Below are 23024 nucleotides of genomic sequence, written 5' to 3' on the forward strand. Positions count from 1 at the left end.
TAGGTAATTGTAGGTAGTTTATTTAATTTTTTTATTGATAGGGTAGTGTTAGGTTTAATTATATCTTAGGTTAGGATTTATTTTACAGGTAAATTTGTTATTATTTTAACTAGGTAACTATTAAATAGTTCTTAACTATTTAATAGCTATTGTATCTGGTTAAAATAATTACAAAGTTGCCTGTAAAATAAATATTAATCCTAAAATAGCTACAATGTAATTATAATTTATATTGTAGCTATATTAGGATTTATTTTACAGGTAAGTATTTAGCTTTAAATAGGAATCATTTATTTAATAAGAGTTAATTAATTTCGTTAGATGTAAATTATATTTAAGTTAGGGGGGTGTTAGGGTTAGGGTTAGACTTAGCGTTAGGGGTTAATACATTTATTAGAATAGCGGTGAGCTCCGATCGGAAGATTAGGGGTTAATAATTGAAGGTAGGTGTCGGCGATGTTAGGGAGGGCAGATTAGGGGTTAATACTATTTATGATAGGGTTAGTGAGGCGGATTAGGGGTTAATAACTTTATTATAGTAGCGCTCAGGTCCGCTCGGCAGATTAGGAGTTAATAAGTGTAGGTAGGTGGCGGCGATGTTGGGAGCGGCAGATTAGGGGTTAATAAATATAATATAGGGGTCGGCGATGTTAGGGCAGCAGATTAGGGGTACATAGGGATAACGTAGGTTGCGGCGGTTTACGGAGCGGCAGATTAGGGGTTAAAAAAAATATGCAGGGGTCAGCGATAGCGGGAGCGGCAGATTAGGGGTTAATAAGTGTAAGGTTAGGGGTGTTTAGACTCGGGGTACATGTTAGAGTGTTAGGTGCAGACGTAGGAAGTGTTTCCCCATAGGAAACAATGGGGCTGCGTTAGGAGCTGAACGCTGCTTTTTTGCAGGTGTTAGGTTTTTTTTCAGCTCAAACTGCCCCATTGTTTCCTATGGGAGAATCGTGCACGAGCACGTTTTTGAGGCCGGCCGCGTCCGTAAGCAACTCTGGTATCGAGAGTTGCATTTGCGGTAAAAATGATCTACGCTCCTTTTTTGGAGCCTAACGCAGCATTTGTTTGAACTCTCGATACCAGAGTTAAATTTATGGTGCGGCCAGAAAAAAGCCCGCGGAGCGTTAACAGCCCTTTTACCGCCAAACTCCAAATCTAGGCCAGAGTAGGGAATGTATTATACATTGTGATGAAGGTATAAAGCAATCACAGTATAACACAGATAGTAAGTAATGTATTATACATGGTGAGGAAGATATAAAGCAATCACAGTATAACACAGATAATATGGAATGTATTATACATGTTGAGGATGATATAAAACAATAACAGTATAACACAGATTGTAAGGAATGTATTATACATGGTGAGGAAGATATAAAGCAATCACAGTATAACACAGACAGTAAGGAGTATATTATACATGGTGAGGAATGTATAAAGCAATCACAGTATAACACAGATAGTAAGGAATGTATTATACATTGTGAGGAAGGTATAAAGTAATCACAATATAACACAGATAGTAAGGAATGTACTATACATGTCGAGGAAGGTATAAAGCAATCACAGTGTAACACAGATAGTAAGAATGTATTATACATGGTGAGAAAGATATAAAACAATCCCAGTATAACACAGATAGTAAGAATGTATTATACATGGTGAGGAAGATATAAAGCAATCACAGTATAACACAGATAGTAAGTAATGTATTATATATGGTGAGGAAGGTATAAAGCAATCACAGTATAACACAGATAGTAAGGAATGTATTATACATGGTGAGGAAGGTATAAAGCAATCACAGTATAACACAGATAGTAAGGAATGTATTATACATGGTGAGGAAGGTATAAAACAATAACAGTATAATACAGATAGTAAGGAATGTATTATACATGGTGAGGATGATATAAAGCAATCACAGTATAATACAGATAGTAAGGAATGTATTATACATAGTGAGGAAGATATAAAGCAATCACAGTATTACACAGATAGTAAGGAATGTATTATACATGGTGAGGAAGGTATAAAGCAATCAAAGTATAACACAGATAGTAAGGAATGTATTATACATGGTGAGAAAAGTATCAAGCAATGTATTGTACATGTATGAAGCAATGTATTGTACATGGTGAGGATGATATAAAGCAATCACAGATAGTAAGGAATGTATTATACATGGTGAGAAAAGTATCAAGCAATGTATTGTACAAGTATCAAGCAATGTATTGTACATGGTGAGGATGATATAAAGCAATCACAGTATAACACAGATAGTAAGAATGTATTATAAATGGTGAGGAAGGTATAAAGCAATCACAGTATAACACAGATAGTAAGGAATATATTATACATGGTGAGGAAGGTATAAAGCAATCACAGTATAACACAGATAGTAAGGATTGCATTATACATGGTGAGGAATGTATACAGCAATCACAGTATAACACAGATAGTAAGGAATGTATTGTACATGGTGAGGACAATATAAAGCAATCACAGTATAACACAGTTAGTAAGAAATGTATTATACATGGTGAGGAAGATATAAAACAATCACAGTATAACACAGATAGTAAGGAATGTATTATACATGGTGAGAAAGGTATAAAGCAATCACAGTATAACACAGATAGAAAGTAATGTATTATACATGGTGAGGAAGTTATAAAGCAATCACAATATAACACAGATAGTAAGGAATGTATTATACATGGTAAGGAAGGTATAAAGCAATCACAGTATAACACAGATAATAAGGAATGTATTATATATGGTGAGGAAGGTATAAAGCAATCACAGTATAACACAGATAGTAAGGAATGTATTGTACATGGTGAGGATGATATAAAGCAATCACAGTATAACACAGATAGTAAGAATGTATTATACATGGTGAGGAAGATATAAAGCAATCACAGTATAACATAGACATTTAAGAATGTATCATACATGGTGAGGAATATATAAAGCAATCACAGTGTAACACAGATAGTAAGGAATGTATCATACATGGTGAGGAAGGTATAAAGCAATCACAGTATAACACAGATAGTAAGAATGTATTATAAATGGTGAGGAAGGTATAAATCAATCACAGTATAACACAGATAGTACGGAATGTATTATACATGGCGAGGAAGATATTAAGAACTTACAGTATAACACAGATAGTAAGGAATATATTATACATGGTGAGGAAGGTATAAAGCAATCACAGTATAACACAGATAGTAAGGATTGTATTATACATGGTGAGGAAGGTATAAAGCAATCACAGTATAACACAGATAGTAAGGAATGTATTGTACATGGTGAGGACAATATAAACAATCACAGTATAACACAGATAGTAAGAAATGTATTATACATGGTGTGGAAGATATAAAACAATCACAGTATAACACAGATAGTAAGGAATGTATTATACATGGTGAGAAAGGTATATAGCAATCACAGTATAACACAGATAGAAAGTAATATATTATACATGGTGAGGAAGTTATAAAGCAATCACAGTATAACACAGATAGTAAGGAATGTATTATACATGGTGAGAAAAGTATCAAGCAATCACAGTATAATACAGATAGTAAGAATGTATTATGCATGGTGAGGAAGGTATAAAGCAATTACTGTACAACACAGAAAGTAAGTAATGTATTATACATGGAGAGGAAGATATCAAGCACTTACAGTATAACACTGATAGTAAGGAATGTATTATACATTGTGATGAAGGTATAAAGCAATCACAGTATAACACAGATAGTAAGTAATGTATTATACATGGTGAGGAAGATATAAAGCAACAGGGTCGGCTCTAAGGGGGGGCTTTGGGGGGCAATGCCCCCCCAAATGGAATGCTGTGCCCCCCAGGGAAAAAGAAGTGATTTAAAAAAAAAAAAAAAATTTTTTTTTTTTTTACATTTTAAAAGAGATCCTCCACTGGAGGGCCCAGCTAATCTCTTTACTCTCCTCTATTTACAACCAGATAAGAAATAAAGTTGCATTTCCCTGCTGGTGCTCTCACAGTTAACCTAGGGCTTGCAATGCCCCTCCTCCTGCTAGCCCACTTACTACGGAGCTGAAGTGAGATGATGACATCATCAGACCTCTGCAGGAAGTGCTGGGAGAAGCTAACAGTCAGTGAGAGGGAAGGCAGAAGTAATTTTGTGAAAACACAGCCGTATAACCAATGTGTGTGTGAGAGTAGTATCCCTTCCCTATTGTGCTTTATATCCTGGCAGCCACAGATAAAGAAGCAAATTGGGAATTCCTTGGTTTCCCCACTGCAGGTCACACAAAACAAGTGTGCATTGTGCCTGCTTTATCTGCAGTGATCAGTGTAAAATGTGTGTCAGATTATAGGTGCTCAAATACACACACTTCAAATGTAGCTGTTGGACAATGAGTGAAATAGCCTTATGTTTATTATTTACATGTTTCAAAACATCTATTTGTCCCCAATGTTGTTTTATTATATATATATATATATATATATATATATATATATATATATATATATATATATATATATATATATATATATATATATATATATATATATATATATACACACACATACATACATACACACAATACACACACTGTGTGTATATATATATATATATATATATATATATATATTGTTTGTGTGTATATATATATATATATATATATATATATATATATATATGTGTGTATATACATATATACCATGTGTGTGTGTGTGTATATGTGTCCACTGGCTGTGTCATATGTGGGAGACATTCCTGAGATATGACAAATGTAACCCCTGCACTGCCATAAATCTGGTAAATGTAACTGCTGCGGCACTGCCAGACATCTTATAAATGTAACCCCTATACTCCTTGAGATATGACACATGTAACCGCTGCACTTCCAGAAATATAAACAAATTTAACTCCTGCACAGCCAGAGATCTGATAAATGTAACCCCTGGACTGCCACAGTAGGTCTGCTCTTATTTTGACTCTCATACATGCTTTTTAAATGCGTGCCCCATCGTGAAAAAAAAATGCCCCCCCCATTTCATTCGTTCTGGAGCCGACCCTGTAAAGCAATCAAAGTATAACACAGATAATATGGAATGTATTATACATGTTGAGGATGATATAAAACAATAACAGTATAACACAGATTGTAAGGAATGTATTATACATGGTGAGGAAGATATAAAGCAATCACAGTATAACACAGACAGTAAGGAATATATTATACATGGTGAGGAAGGTATAAAGCAATCACAGTATAACACAGATAGTAAGGAATGTATTATACATGGTGAGGAAGGTATAAAGTAATCACAATATAACACAGATAGTAAGGAATGTATTATACATGACGAGGAAGGTATAAAGCAATCACAGTGTAACACAGATAGTAAGAATGTATTATACATGGTGAGGAAGATATAAAACAATCCCAGTATAAAACAGATTGTAAGGAATGTATTATATATTGAAGGTATAAAGCAATCACAGTATAACACAGATAGTAAGGAATGTATTATACATGGTGAGGAAGGTATAAAGCAATCACAGTATAACACAGATAGTAAGAAATGTATTATACATGGTGAGGAAGGTATAAAACAATAACAGTATAACACAGATAGTAAGGAATGTTTTATACATGGTGAGGATGATATAAAGCAATCACAGTATAATACAGATAGTAAGGAATGTATTATACATAGTGAGAAAGATATAAAGCAATCACAGTATTACACAGATAGTAAGGGATGTATTATACATGGAGAGGAAGATATCAAGCACTTACAGTATAACACTGATAGTAAGGAATGTATTATACATTGTGATGAAGGTATAAAGCAATCACAGTATAACACAGATAGTAAGTAATGTATTATACATGGTGAGGAAGATATAAAGCAATCACAGTATAACACAGATAATATAGAATGTATTATACATGTTGAGGATGATATAAAACAATAACAGTATAACACAGATTGTAAGGAATGTATTATACATGGTGAGGAAGATATAAAGCAATCACAGTATAACACAGACAGTAAGGAATATATTATACATGGTGAGGAAGTTATAAAGCAATCACAGTATAATACAGATAGTAAGGAATGTATTATACATGGTGAGGAAGGTATAAATTAATCACAATATAACACAGATGGTAAGGAATGTATTATACATGACGAGGAAGGTATAAAGCAATTACAGTGTAACACAGATAGTAAGAATGTATTATACATGGTGAGGAAGATATAAAACAATCCCAGTATAACACAGATAGTAAGAATGTATTATACATAGTGAGGAAGATATAAAGCAATCACAGTATAACACAGATAGTAAGGAATGTATTATATATGGTGAGGAAGGTATAAAGCAATCACAGTATAACACAGATAGTAAGGAATGTATTATACATGGTGAGGAAGGTATAAAGCAATCACAGTATAACACAGATAGTAAGGAATGTATTATACATGGTGAGGAAGGTATAAAACAATAACAGTATCACACAGATAGTAAGGAATGTATTATACATGGTGAGGATGATATAAAGCAATCACAGTATAATACAGATAGTAAGGAATGTATTATACATAGTGAGGAAGATATAAAGCAATCACAGTATTACACAGATAGTAAGGAATGTATTATACATGGTGAGGAAGGTATAAAGCAATCACAGTATAACACGGATAAAAAAGAATGTATTATACATGGTGAATAAGGTATAAAGCAATCACAGTATAACACAGATAGTAAGGAATATATTGTACATGGTTAGGAAGGTATAAAGCAATCACAATATAACACAGATAGTAAGGAATGTATTGTACATGGTGAGGAAGGTATAAAGCAATCACAGTATAACACAGATAGTAAGGAATGTATTGTACATGGTGAGGACAATATAAAGCAATCACAGTATAACACAGATAGTAAGAAATGTATTATATATGGTGAGGAAGATATAAAACAATCACAGTAAAACACAGATAGTAAGGAATGTATTATACATGGTGAGAAAGGTATAAAGCAATCACAGTATAACACAGATAGAAAGTAGTGTATTATACATGGTGAGGAAGGTATAAAGCAATCACAATATAACACAGATAGTAAGGAATGTATTATACAAAGCAAAATATTATCTTCCAGCACTGGTGATAGGAGCTTGAAGAGCTCCTGCCAAAGCTCCAAACAGATAGATCAAATGCAAAAAGTTCAAGCAGCACCTCCACTTGTACAAAATATTCAATTTTATTGTACCAAGGCACACAAAATCATGATGTTTCGGGCTCAAATGCCCTTAATCATATGATTAAGGGCATTTGAGCCCGAAACGTCATGATTTTGTGTGCCTTGGTACAATAAAATTGAATATTTTGTACAAGTGGAGGTGCTGCTTGAACTTTTTGCATTTAAGGAATGTATTATACATGGTAAGAATGTATAAAGCAATCACAGTATAACACAGATAATAAGGAATGTATTATACATGGTGAGGAAGGTATAAAGCAATCACAGTATAACACAGATAGTAAGGAATGTATTGTACATGGTGAGGATGATATAAAGCAATCACAGTATAACACAGATAGTAAGAATGTATTATACATGGTGAGGAAGATATAAAGCAATCACAGTATAACACAGACAGTAAATAATGTATTATACACGGTGAGGAATATATAAAGCAATCACAGTGTAACACAGATAGTAAGGAATGTATCATACATGGTGACAAAGTTATAAAGCAATCACAGTATAACAGAGATAGTAAGAATGTATTATAAATGGTGAGGAAGGTATAAAGATGTAAACCACTTACAGTATAACACAGATAGTAAGGAATGTATTGTACATGGTGAGGACAATATAAAGCAATCACAGTATAACACAGATAGTAAGGAATGTATTGTACATGGTGAGGACTATATAAAGCAATCACAGTATAACACAGATAGTAAGGTATGTATTGTACATGGTGAGGACAATATAAAGCAATCACAGTATAAAACAGATAGTAAGGAATGTATTATACATGGTGAGAAACTAGAACAGTTTGTAGCTCAGCTCCACTGTCAGGTGCATGCCAAAAAGGGTGCTGTAATCCCTTAAGTCACAATAAATCCACAGAAGAAGGCAGCACCTTGCAGTATAAAAATATCTTTATTTCCACATGCTGGAATAAAACCGTGACATTTCGGGTGGAACACCCTTAATCATACAAAGCTAAAACACACTGTTCAAACCTTATAAAGGCCTACCTGTACACAGGTGTTCAATTAACATTTCTCAACACTTCCACCTAGTGGTTACTCATTTAATTACATCTATGTTAGAACTTAATGTTCTCATTTCACCTTGGTGCAAGATAGAATTAAAATCAATACAAAAAATATATACATATGCAAAACAATGACATATACAGATACAAATGTACTTTCAACCAAATAAATTATTGCTAGACAAATTATTGAAAATTATTAAAAAACAATTTGTTGAAAAATACTTGCAGCAAATTTGGTGAAAAACAGTTGCAGCAAATTAGATGAAAAACAATTGCAGCAAATTTGACATTTCATGACTCAAATGATTACAAAGATAGTTGCAAAAATGATTATAAAAATGATTATAAAAATAGAGTATAATCCAATTCTTTATTTAAACCCAAAGGTTGCATTGCATTGAGTTTGTAAATCCAAAATGCCTCCTTCTTTTTTAGCATTAACTCTCTATTACACCCCCGTCTGGGACGTGGCATTGCATCAATGATTTGAAAACGGACCTGACTAATGTTGTGGCCACATTGGATAAAATGTCCTGACACTGGTGCCTCTAGATTTCAACATCTGATATTGCTTTTGTGTTGTACTATCCTATCACGGACACGACGTGTCGTCTCGCCAATGTAAATTTTTCCACATGGACATTTTATGAGATAGATAGCAAAAGCAGTATCACATGTGTAAAAACCTTTAATCAAGAATTCTTCAGCCGGTTTTTTAACCGAAGAGTCGGAAGGAGAGGCCACAGGGGTGGCTGCAAACACAAGGGCCGCAAGAGGTATGGTGACCGGATCGCAACCATTCCAGAGGGGTCAGAGGAGATTGAGTCGAGGTCAGAGGTATTATAAGGAGGTAACAGGAGACCAACTGACTGTTTGATATCTGACGGTGATAATTCCAACCATGAACTGCCTAAAAGTGATTTAATCATTAACATCTCTGATTATGTTCTGTCTAGTGAGCAAATATTAGCCCTTAATAAAGGTTTATCGTTTAGTCCCACACAAAATCTAGATCTATTTAGATTAGAGCAAGATCTGTTTAGATTTTTTCGATCTATCAAACTGAAAAGTTTTTTTGCAGATAAAAATTCTCCAATTACTGATAAGGATGGTAACACTGGGTTGACATTGAGTAGTTTTGGCCTCAGAAATAAAAGTAAATTTGTTCCAGTGAATGTTAACCATAGTGTCAATACGTATATGGAGCTAGTCAAAAAAGATCTAGAAAAAGTATACAAAAAGATTGCTGGAGAACATTGCAGTAATAATATATCTAAAAAAGAAAGAGAGGCTATCAACTTGTTAAAAAGTAACAAAGCAGTAACGATAAAAATGGCAGACAAGGGCGGTGCGATTACTGTCATGAATACTAGTATGTATATTACAGAGATTAAAAATCAGTTGTCCAAACAAGATGTATATAAAGAATTACCATATGATCCTACTATAATTGTCCAAAAGGAGATTGTGTCTATGGTGAATAGAGCTTTAAAAATGGGTATAATATCTAAAGATGTTGCTGATTTCTTGATCATAGATCACCCCTGTATCCCAGTTTTTTACACTTTGCCAAAGGTGCACAAGCGGCTTGAAAATCCACCAGGTAGGCCAATTGTGGCCGGCATATGTTCAGTTTTTTTCCAACATAGCTATCTTTTTGGATAGAATATTTCAGCCGCTTGTGCACCTTGGCAATTCATATATCAAGGACACTGGGGATTTTTTGGACAAAGTACATAATTTAGATCTATATGGCAACAAATACATACTATTCACATTAGATGTGAGCAGTTTATATACTGCAATAAAACATGAGAGCGGTATTTCAGCAGTCATGAAGGTACTCCACACAGTTAACAAGTATTCTCCATCACAGAAGATGTTTTTTGAAAATCTATTGAGAGTTGTTCTTTACCAGAATTATTTCTTGTTTCAGGATACATTTTTTCTCCAGCTTCAGGGAACAGCCATGGGTTCCAATGTCGCCCCCACATACGCGAATATATTCATGAATATGTACGAGGAAACATTTGTTTATGAGAATAGATTATTTCTACAATATGCAGTGGCCTGGTGGCGGTACATAGATGATGTATTCGGTGTGTGGTGTGGCAACATTGGAACCCTGGAGGAATTTGTCGCTGAGCTCAATTGTAGCACTGATTCTATTAAATTTTGTCTCAATGCAAGTGAAATACAGGTTGACTTCTTAGACACCACAGTATATCTAAAAGATGGTAAGGTCTGTACAGATTAATATGTAAAACCTACTGATAAGAATGGCTTGTTACACTATCAAAGTTTCCATCCTAGAAGCACAGTTAGGTCATTACCTAGAAGTCAGCTCCTAAGGGTACAACGCATTGTATCAGAAGAAGATAGATTGCAAAAGAGATTACACAATATGGCAAAGAAGTTTGAGAATAGGGGTTATCCTACAGCGTTGGTTCAGAATGAATTAGTTAAAGTACAATCTAAAAAAGATCAAACACCAAAAAAAGAAGATAAACGTATGGTAATGGTTATGGATCACAATGTTCTCCAGCATCTGATATTGCTTTTGTGTTGTACTATCCTATCACGGACATGACGTGTCGTCTCGCCAATGTAAATTTTTCCACATGGACATTTTATGAGATAGATAGCAAAAGCAGTATCACATGTGTAAAAACCTTTAATCAAGAATTTCTTACCAGTGAGAAGGTGTACAAATTGAGGGCCTTTGATCATTGAATTGCAGTTGCCACATCCCAGACAAGGATAACACCCATAGTTTTTATCAGATATATAGCTTTGCTGTTTTTTATTTGCACTTCCAATATCTGTATGTATAAGCTCATCTCTGAGATTTCTCCTTCTTCTATAGGCAGGCATGGGGGGTACTTCAAATTCAGCAACACCTGGATGGCAACCCTGTAGGATACGCCAGTGTTTTTTTAGTACACTCATAATTTCGCTACCGTGGTTATTGTGATCCATAACCATTACCATACGTTTATCTTCTTTTTTTGGTGTTTGATCTTTTTTAGATTGTACTTTAACTAATTCATTCTGAACCAACGCTGTAGGATAACCCCTATTCTCAAACTTCTTTGCCATATTGTGTAATCTCTTTTGCAATCTATCTTCTTCTGATACAATGCGTTGTACCCTTAGGAGCTGACTTCTAGGTAATGACCTAACTGTGCTTCTAGGATGGAAACTTTGATAGTGTAACAAGCCATTCTTATCAGTAGGTTTTACATATTAATCTGTACAGACCTTACCATCTTTTAGATATACTGTGGTGTCTAAGAAGTCAACCTGTATTTCACTTGCATTGAGACAAAATTTAATAGAATCAGTGCTACAATTGAGCTCAGCGACAAATTCCTCCAGGGTTCCAATGCTGCCACACCACACACCGAATACATCATCTATGTACCGCCACCAGGCCACTGCATATTGTAGAAATAATCTATTCTCATAAACAAATGTTTCCTCGTACATATTCATGAATATATTCGCGTATGTGGGGGCGACATTGGAACCCATGGCTGTTCCCTGAAGCTGGAGAAAAAATGTATCCTGAAACAAGATATAATTCTGGTAAAGAACAACTCTCAATAGATTTTCAAAAAACATCTTCTGTGATGGAGAATACTTGTTAACTGTGTGGAGTACCTTCATGACTGCTGAAATACCGCTCTCATGTTTTATTGCAGTATATAAACTGCTCACATCTAATGTGAATAGTATGTATTTGTTGCCATATAGATCTAAATTATGTACTTTGTCCAAAAAATCCCCAGTGTCCTTGATATATGAATTGCCAAGGTGCACAAGCGGCTGAAATATTCTATCCAAAAAGATAGCTATGTTGGAAAAAAACTGAACATATGCCGGCCACAATTGGCCTACCTGGTGGATTTTCAAGCCGCTTGTGCACCTTTGGCAAAGTGTAAAAAACTGGGATACAGGGGTGATCTATGATCAAGAAATCAGCAACATCTTTAGATATTATACCCATTTTTAAAGCTCTATTCACCATAGACACAATCTCCTTTTGGACAATTATAGTAGGATCATATGGTAATTCTTTATATACATCTTGTTTGGACAACTGATTTTTAATCTCTGTAATATACATACTAGTATTCATGACAGTAATCGCACCGCCCTTGTCTGCCATTTTTATCGTTACTGCTTTGTTACTTTTTAACAAGTTGATAGCCTCTCTTTCTTTTTTAGATATATTATTACTGCAATGTTCTCCAGCAATCTTTTTGTATACTTTTTCTAGATCTTTTTTGACTAGCTCCATATACGTATTGACACTATGGTTAACATTCACTGGAACAAATTTACTTTTATTTCTGAGGCCAAAACTACTCAATGTCAACCCAGTGTTACCATCCTTATCAGTAATTGGAGAATTTTTATCTGCAAAAAAACTTTTCAGTTTGATAGATCGAAAAAATCTAAACAGATCTTGCTCTAATCTAAATAGATCTAGATTTTGTGTGGGACTAAACGATAAACCTTTATTAAGGGCTAATATTTGCTCACTAGACAGAACATAATCAGAGATGTTAATGATTAAATCACTTTTAGGCAGTTCATGGTTGGAATTATCACCGTCAGATATCAAACAGTCAGTTGGTCTCCTGTTACCTCCTTATAATACCTCTGACCTCGACTCAATCTCCTCTAACCCCTCTGGAATGGTTGCGATCCGGTCACCATACCTCTTGCGGCCCTTGTGTTTGCAGCCACCCCTGTGGCCTCTCCTTCCGACTCTTCGGTTAAAAAACCGGCTGAAGAATTCTTGATTAAAGGTTTTTACACATGTGATACTGCTTTTGCTATCTATCTCATAAAATGTCCATGTGGAAAAATTTACATTGGCGAGACGACGCGTCGTGTCCGTGATAGGATAGTACAACACAAAAGCAATATCAGATGTGGAAATCTAGAGGCACCAGTGTCAGGACATTTTATCCAATGTGGCCACAACATTAGTCAGGTCCGTTTTCAAATCATTGATGCAATGCCACGTCCCAGACGGGGGGGGGTAATAGAGAGTTAATGCTAAAAAAGAAGGAGGCATTTTGGATTTACAAACTCAATGCAATGCAACCTTTGGGTTTAAATAAAGAATTGGATTATACTCTATTTGTATAATCATTTTTATAATCATTTTTGCAACTATCTTTGTAATCATTTTGAGTCATGAAATGTCAAATTTGCTGCAATTGTTTTTCATCTAATTTGCTGCAACTGTTTTTCACCAAATTTGCTGCAAGTGTTTTTCAACAAATTGTTTTTTAATAATTTTCAATAATTTGTCTAGCAATAATTTATTTGGTTGAAAGTACATTTGTATCTGTATATGTCATTGTTTTGCATATGTATATATTTTTTGTATTGATTTTAATTCTATCTTGCACCAAGGTGAAATGAGAACATTAAGTTCTAACATAGATGTAATTAAATGAGTAACCACTAGGTGGAAGTGTTGAGTAATGTTAATTGAACACCTGTGTACAGGTAGGCCTTTATAAGGTTTGAACAGTGTGTTTTAGCTTTGTATGATTAAGGGTGTTCCACCCGAAACGTCACTGTTTTATTCCAGCATGTGGAAATAAAGATATTTTTATACTGCAAGGTGCTGCCTTCTTCTGTGGATTTATACATGGTGAGAAAGGTATCAAGCAATCACAGTATAACACAGATAGTAAGAATGTATTATGCATGGTGAGGAAGGTATAAAGCAATTACTGTATAACACAGATAGTAAGTAATGTATTATACATGGAGAGGAAGATATCAAGCACTTACAGTATAACACAGATAGTAAGGAATGTATTATACATGGTGAGGATGATATAAAGCAATCACAGTATAACACATATAATAAGGAATGTATTATACATGATGAGGAAGGTATAAAGCAATCAGAGTATAACACATATAATAAGGAATGTATTATACATGATGAGGAAGGTATAAAGCAATCAGAGTATAACACAGATAGTAAGGAATGTATTATACATGTCTGTTTGCATAAACAATAAATGACAATACAATAGAATGCACATTAAAGACACTGTGTAACATACCTGAGTCCTCTGAGGAACGTGGTTTCTTTGACTCTTTTATATCATCTAAAAAATGAATATATATGAGATTAATTAACATTTTTGTTCTGGGTTAATGAAAACCTACTTAACCTCTTAACGACTGAGGACCTGCTAGATACGTCCTAAAAGAACACCCTTAACAACTGCGGATGTACCTAGCACATGCTCAGTAGAAATGAGCGCTTGAAGTGATCGCTTCCAGCTTCTCTAAGGGTATTGCAGTGATGCCTCAATATTGGGGCCCTCTCTGCATCGGCCAGCTATGGTGCCGATCGTTGGTGGCGGGGAGGTTTAGGAGGGAGGCGGGTGGGCTGCCCATCACTGGAGGAGGTGGTGAAGGGGGCGGGAGCAGGTAGGACCGCTACACTGCAGGAAAAAAAATAGAGTGGCAGTGAGGGGGAAGGAGGGCGGGGGATCCTATGTTGGAAATGGGTGTGAAAGCAATCTGGGAAGGGGGTAGGGTAATAAGCGGGGGCAGCTACACTACAGAAAAAAATGTTTTTTGTTTGCTTTTAATAAAAATTAAGTAAAAATTATAGCAAACTGGGTATTGGCAGACGGCTACCAGTACCTAAGATGGCGCCTAATAGGCAGAGGGGGAGGGTTAGAGAGCTGTTTGTGGGGGATCAGGGAGGTTGGAGGGTAAGGAGGAATCCTACACTGCAGAAAATGTATGCAGTGTAGGTGCCTTTTATTTTTATACTGGCAGACTTTCTGTCAGTACTTAAGATGGGGTGGGAAGAGAACTGTTTGGGAGGGATAAGGTGGTGGGATGTGTCAGTTGGGAGGGTAATACTTACACTAAAGTTAAAATTAACCTTACAAGCTACCTATTTAACCCCTTGACTGCTGGGCATAATACAAGTGTGGTGCGCAGCTGCAATCAGCAGCCCTCTAATTACTAAAAAGCAATGACAAAGCCATATTTGTCTGCTATTTCTGAACAAAGGGGACCCCAGAGAAGCATTTACAATCATTTGTGTGATAATTGCTCCATTTGTAAATAATTTCAGTGAGAAATCTAAAGTTTGTGAAAAAGTTAACGATTTTTTTTTAATTTGATCGCATTTGGCGGTGAAATGGTGGCATTAAATATACCAAAATGGGCCTAGATCAATACTTTGGGTTGTTTACTAAAAAAAAAATATATAGTTTTGATAGGTAAATATAAAAAAAAGATTCTATTTCTGTTTTAATAGAGTGATAGAAAAAATGCTAAAAATACTCTGGTCTTTAGGGAAAGTTTTAGTCTGAAATGCTCGGTCCTTTTAGGGGTTAAGGGGGTAAACATTGGGTATTTCTAAACTCAGGAAAAAATTTAGAAACTATTTAGCATGGGTGTTTTTTGGTGGTTGTAGATGCGTAACAGATTTTGGGGTCAAAGTTAGAAAAAAATAGTTTTTTTCAATTTTTTCATCATATTATATATATATATATATTTATAGAAAAAGATATGATATGATGAAAATAATCGTATCTTTAGATAAGAGGAAAATTACAGATAAACACAAACACTGCAGAAATGTAAAAACAGCCCTGGTTCTTAAAGGGACAGTCTACACTAGAATTTTTATTGTTTTAAAAGATAGATAATCCCTTTATTACCCATTTCCCAGTTTTGCATAACCAACACAGTTATAATAATATACTTTTAACCTCTGTGATTATCTTGTATCTAAGCCTCTGCAAACTGCCCCTTTCTTCAGTTCTTTTGACATACTTGCAGTCTAGCCAATCAGTGCCTGCTCCTAGATAACTTCTCGTGCACGAGCACAGTGTTATCTATATGAAATACGTGAACTGACACCCTCTAGTGGTGAAAAACTGTTAAAATCTGAAAGAGGTGGGCTTCAAGGTCTAAGAAATTAGCATATGAACCTCCTAGGTTAAGCTTTCAACTAAGAATACCAAGAGAACAAAGCAAAATTGGTGATAAAAGTAAATTGGAAAATTGTTTAAAATTACATGCTCTATCTGAATCATGAAAGTTTATTTTGGCCTAGACTGTCCCTTTAAGGTAAGAAAATGTAAAACTGTCTGGTCAATAGGGGTTAAAGTGCCCGTGATGAATATTCCATTATCGTTTTCTAAAATGTGCTATTTTATAGATATTGGGGTCTTTTCTGATCTATGTGAGCTGTGGGAAATAATTTTTTGGTGGGTTGTAACTATTTCAATACATTTAAAAACATCAGTGTATCTAAAAAGACTAAAGCTATTGAAAGCATATTTCAAACATATTCCTACTTAAAATTGAATTCAACCCATGTGCATTTTCTTGATAAAAGAAAGGACCTTGAGAGGAAAGATCCCTTCTTAGAGCAACCCTACAAGGCAGACATACAGATATTTGATGGCAGAGATATTCTGTAAGGGAAATTACAAGACAGGGGCGCCTCCTATTGTGAGTAGTGAGACTGTGTTTTATAAGAAGGTGCAAGTATATACTCACAAGTATAGCAGCATCCAATTGTTGCAGTATCCCAGCTCACTGTCCCAACGTGAGAAACGTGCTCCCAGGTGTTCTCAATGGGGAAGAAAGCTCAGACTCTCAGGTATAGATGAAAATTCCAAATGTAATAAAATGCAAATAAAACAGGGGTCTAGTGTTGACCCTGTATATTTAAAAACAGAAAGCAATGCGTTTCTCAGATCTCTGTCTGTTTCCTTAGGCTTCAGTGGACTAAATGAGAGAAAACATTCAAAAGGAAATAGGAGTTGCAGGCTGTACCACAATTGACAATTTAAAATCCAAATGTTTTATTTCAAACATCTTTTAAAAAGGGGATTCCCAAAGCACATACAAACTGGTGAACAACCTCAGCACACAGGAGCTGCCTCTGAGACGTTTCCTACGAAAACAAGGAATTCATCAGGGATGAACAGCTGTGTTCCCTGTGAAAATGTAAACCTACTGTGATTAACCCTATGCTAACTCCACAACAATTAGATAGGCTAAAACATTTCATGATACACAGGGTATACATATTACAAACATGTAGGTACAAAAATCATAAAAATTATTACCTTAATAACTAGGTTGTATTGTTCTCATATTGCTGTTATAAAGAAAATATATTTTTACATCACATTAGACCAAGCATTATTCAATGAAATCTCTATCCAATGATATCATGTATATTACAAAAACATAATTTATGTAAGAACTTACCTGATAAATTCATTTCTTTCATATTGGCAAGAGCCCATGAGCTAGTGACGTATGGGATATACAATCCTACCAGGAGGGGCAAAGTTTCACAAACCTTAAAATGCCTATAAATACACCCCTCACCACACCCACAATTCAGTTTAACGAATAGCCAAGTAGTGGGGAGATAAAGAAAGGAGTAAAAAGCATTAACAAAGGAATTTATACAAAAAAATCATAACCACCATAAAAAGGGTGGGCCTCATGGACTCTTGCCAATATGAAAGAAATTAATTTATCAGGTAAGTTCTTACATAAATTATGTTTTCTTCCATGTAATTGGCAAGCGTCCATGAACTAGTGATGTATGGGAAAGCAATACCCAAGATGTGGAACTCCATGCAAGAGTCACTAGAAAGGGAGGGATAAAAATAAAAACAGCCATTTTCCGCTGAAAAAAATTAATCCACAACCCAAAAAATAAGTTTATTCTCATAAATGAAAGGAAAAAACTTAAATCAAAAGCAGAAGAATCAAACTGAAACAGCTGCCTGAAGAACTTTTCTACCAAAAACTGCTTCTGAAGAAGCAAATACATCAAAACGGTAGAACTTAGTAAATGTATGCAAAGAAGACCAAGTTTCTGCTTTGCAAATCTGATCAACTGAAGCTTCATTCTTAAAAGCCCACAAAGTAGAGACTGATCTAGTAGAATGAGCTGTAATTCTCTGAGGCGGGGCTTGACCGACTCCAAATAAGCTTGATGAATCAAAAACTTTAACCACGAAGCCAAGGAAACAGAAGAAGCCTTCTGACCTTTCCTAGAACAAGAAAAGATAACAACTAGACTAGAAGTCTTCCTGAAATATTTAGTAGCTTTAACATAATATTTCAAAGCTCTTACCACATCCAACGAATGTAAGGATCTCTCCAAAGAATTCTTAGGATTAGGACACAAGGAGGGAACAACAATTTCTCTATTAATGTTGTTAGAATTCACAACCTTAGGTAAGAATTTAAATGAAGTCCACAAAACCGCCTTATCCTGATGAAAAATCAGAAAAGGAGATTCACAAGAGAGAGCGGATAATTCAGAAACTCTTCTAGCAGAAGAGATGGCCAAAAGGAACAACACTTTCCAAGAAAGTAGTTTAATGTCCAAAGAATGCATAGGCTCAAACGGAGGAGCCTGTAAAGCCTTCAAAACCAAATTAAGACTCCAGGGAGGAGAGATTGATTTAATGACAGGCTTGATACGAACCAAAGCCTGCACAAAACAATGAATATCAGGAAGTTTAGCAATCTTTCTGTGAAATAAAACAGAAAGAGCAGAGAATTGTCCTTTCAAGGAACTTGCAGACAAATCTTTATCCAAACCATCCTGAAGAAACTGTAAAATTCTAGGAATTCTAAAAGAATGCCAAGAGAATTTATGAGAAGAACACCATGAAATGTAAGTCTTCCAAACTCAATAATAAATCTTTCTAGAAACAGATTTATGAGCCTGTAACATAGTATTAATCACTGAGTCAGAGAAACCTCTATGACTAAGCACTAAGCGTTCAATCTCCATACCTTCAAATTTAATGATTTGAGATCCTGATGGAAAAACGGACCTTGAGATAGAAGGTCTGGCCTTAGTGGAAGTGGCCAAGGTTGGCAACTGGACATTCGGGCAAGATCCGCATACCAAAACCTGTGAGGCCATGCTGGAGCTACCAGCAGCACAAACAATTACTCCATGATGATCTTGGAGATCACTCTTGGAAGAGGAACTAGAGACGGGAAAACATAAGCTGGTTGATAACACCAAGGAAGTGTCAATGCATCTACTGCTTCCGCCTGAGGATCCCTGGACCTGGACAGGTACCTGGGAAGTTTTTTGTTTAGATGAGATGCCATCAGATCTATTTCTGGAAGCCCCCACATCTGAACAATTTGAGAAAACACATATGGGTAGAGAGATCATTCTCCCGGATGTAAAGTCTGACAACTGAGGTAATTCACTTCACAATTGTCTATACCTGGGATATGAACCGCAGAAATTAGACAGGAGCTGGATTCCGCCCAAACAAGTATCCGAGATACTTCTTTCATAGCTTGAGGACTGTGAGTCCCACCCTGATGATTGACATATGCCACAGTTGTGACATTGTCTGTCTAAAAACAAATGAATGGTTCTCTCTTCAACAGAGGCCAAAATTGAAGAGCCCTGAGAATCGCATGGAGTTCCAAAATATTGATTGGTAATCTCGCCTCTTGAGATTTCCAAACTCCTTGTGCTGTCAGAGATCCCCAAACAGCTACCCAACCTGAAAGACTTGCATCTGTTGTGATCACAGTCCAGGTTGGATGGACGGAAGAGGCCCCTAAAAATATACGATGGTGATCTAACCACCAAGTCAGAGAAAGTCGAACATTGGGATTTAAGGATATTAATTGTGATATCCTTGTATAATCCCTGCACCATTGGTTCAGCATACAAAGCTGGAGAGGTCTCATATGAAAACGTGCAAAGGGGATCGCGTCCGATGCTGCAGTCATGAGACCTAAAACTTCCATGCACATAGCTACTGAAGGGAATGACTGAGACTGAAGGTTCCGACAGGCTGCAACCAATTTCAAACATCTCTTGTCTGTTAGAGACAAAGTCATGGACACTGAATCTATCTAGAGACCTAAAAAGGTTACCCTTGTCTGAGGAATCAAAGAACTTTTTGGTAAATTGATCCTCCAACCATGTCTTGAAGAAACAACACTAATTTGTGTAAGATTCTGCAGAACATAAAGACTGAGCGAGTACCAAGATATTGTCCAAATAAGGAAACACTGCAATACCCTGCTCTCTGATTACAGAGAGTAGGGCACCTTTGAAAAGATTATTGGAGCTGTCGCTAGGCCAAAAGGAAGAGCAACAAATTGGTAATGCTTGTCCAGAAAAGAGAATCTCAGGAACTTATAATGATCTGGTTGAATCGGAATATGACGATATGCATCCTGTAAGTCTATTGTGGACATATAATGCCCTTGCTGAACAAAAGGCAGAATAGTCCTTATAGTCACCATTTTGAAAGTTGGTACTCTTACATATCGATTCAAAATCTTTAGATCCAAAACTGGTCTGAATGAATTCTCTTTCTTTGGAAAAATGAATAGATTTGAATAAAACCCCAGACCCTGTTCCTGAAACGAAACTGGCATGATTACCCCTGATAACTCCAGGTCTAAAAGACACTTCAGAAAAGCCTGAGCCTTTACTGGGTTTACCGGAATGTGTGAGAGAAAAAATCTTCTCACAGGCGGTCTTACTCTGAATCCTATTCTGTACCCCTGAGAGACAATACTCTGAATCCAATGATTTTGGATTGATCCAAACATCTTTGAAGAATTTTAATCTTCCCCCTACCAGCTGAGCTGGAATGAGGGCCGCACCTACATGCGGACTTGGGGGCTGGTTTTGATCTCTTAAATGGCTTGGATTTATTCCAATTTGAAGAAGGTTTCCAATTGGAAGCAGATTCCTTAGGGGAAGGATTAGGTTTCTGTTCCTTATTTTGACAAAAGGAATGAAAATGGTTAAAAGCTTTAGATTTACCCTTAGGTTTTTTATCCTGAGGCAAAAAAAAACTCCCTTCCCCCCAGTAACAGTTGAAAATATTGAATCCAACTGAGAACCAAATAATTTATTACCTTGGAAAGAAAGAGATAGCAATCTGGATTTAGAAGTCATATCAGCATTCCAAGATTTGAGCCACAAAGCTCTTCTAGCTAAAATAGCTAAAGACATAGATATAACATCAATTTTGATGATATCAAAAATGGCATCACAAATGAAATTATTAGCATGTTGAATCAACTTAACAATGCTAGATAAATCATGATCCGATACTTGTTGCGCTAAAGTATCCAACCAAAAAGTTGAAGCAGCTGCAACATCAGCCAAAGAAATTGCAGGCCGAAGAAGATGACCTGAATATAAATAACCTTTCCTGAGATAAGATTCAAGTTTCCTATCTAAAGGATCTTTAAAAGAAGTGCTATCTTCCGTAGGAATAGTAGTACGTTTAGCAAGAGTAGAGATAGGCCCATCAACTTTGGGGATCTTTTCCCAAAACTCCAATCTAACTTCTGGCAAAGGATACAATTTTTTAAACATACATACATAGTAACATAGTAACATAGTAGATAAGGTTGAAAAAAGACTGAAGTCCATCGAGTTCAACCTATACAAATCTAAAATACTTACAAAAAGCTCCAGTTAAGCTTAAATAACCCCATTAAACCTCGAAGAAGGAATAAATGAAGTACCAGGCTTATTCCATTCCTTAGAAATCATATCAGAAATAGCATCAGGAACTGGAAAAACCTCTGGAATAACCACAGGAGGTTTATAAACAGAATTTAAACGTTTACTAGTTTTAATATCAAGAGGACTAGTTTCCTCCATATCCAATGTAATCAACACTTCTTTTAACAAAGAATGAATATACTCCAATTTAAATAAATAAGAAGATTTATCAGTGTCAATATCTGAGGCAGGATCTTCTGAATCAGATAGATCCTCATCAGAGAAGGATAATTCAGTATGTTGCTGGTCATTTGAAATTTCATCAACCTTATGAGAAGTTTTAAAAGACCTTTTACGTTTATTAGAAGGCGGAATGGCAGACAAAGCCTTCTGAATGGAATCAGAAAGAAATTCTTTTAAATTCACCAGTATATCTTGTGCATTAGATGTTAAGGGAACAGCAACAGGCAATGAACTACTACTGATGGATACATTATCTGCATGTAAAAGTTTATCATGACAACTATTACAAACCACAGCTGGAGGTATACTCTCCACAAGTTTACAACAAATGCACTTAGCTTTGGTAGAACTGTTATCAGGCAGCAGGGATCCAGCAGTCAATTCTGAGACAGGAACAGATTGAGACATCTTGCAAATGTAAGAGAAAAAAACAACATATAAAGCAAAATTATCAATTTCCTTATATGTCAGTTTCAGGAAAGGGAAAAAATGCAAACATAATAGCCCTCTGACATAGAAAAAGGCAAGAGGCAAATAGGAATGGGGTCTAAAATAATGAAAATATTTGGCGCCAAGTATGATGCACAACAAACAGAAAAATATTTTTTGGCACCAAAAACGTCCGGAAACGACACACTCGCGTCATAGATGGTGCAACCTTGTGAAAGGACCCAGCGTCAACTAAGACGCCAGAAATGACGAAGAATGACGCAATAAATGACGAAGAATGACGCAATAAACTTTAGCATTTTCACATCCCTCTGACATTCACTGTATTCTGATAGGAAACGGGCTTCAAAAAAGATGAGAAGCGCATATCAACGTAGAAATCTTAGCACAAACTTACTTCACCACCTCCATAGGAGGCAAAGTTTGTAAAACTGAATTGTGGGTG

The 23024-nt window shown here is 35.7% G+C and overlaps 1 protein-coding gene across 1 annotated transcript in view; it reads right to left on the minus strand.

Moving 5' to 3' along the window:
- The window catches only part of LOC128647596 (NACHT, LRR and PYD domains-containing protein 1a allele 5), a 355378-nt gene that overhangs the window by 110662 nt on the left and 221692 nt on the right, over positions 1-23024 (minus strand). The window contains exon 8 of the mRNA XM_053700353.1: positions 14427-14471. Coding sequence (XP_053556328.1) covers positions 14427-14471 — 45 coding nt within the window. The remainder of the gene's footprint in view (positions 1-14426; positions 14472-23024) is intronic.

Source organism: Bombina bombina, chromosome 2 (genome assembly GCF_027579735.1).
Source record: "Bombina bombina isolate aBomBom1 chromosome 2, aBomBom1.pri, whole genome shotgun sequence".
NCBI lineage: Eukaryota > Metazoa > Chordata > Amphibia > Anura > Bombinatoridae > Bombina > Bombina bombina.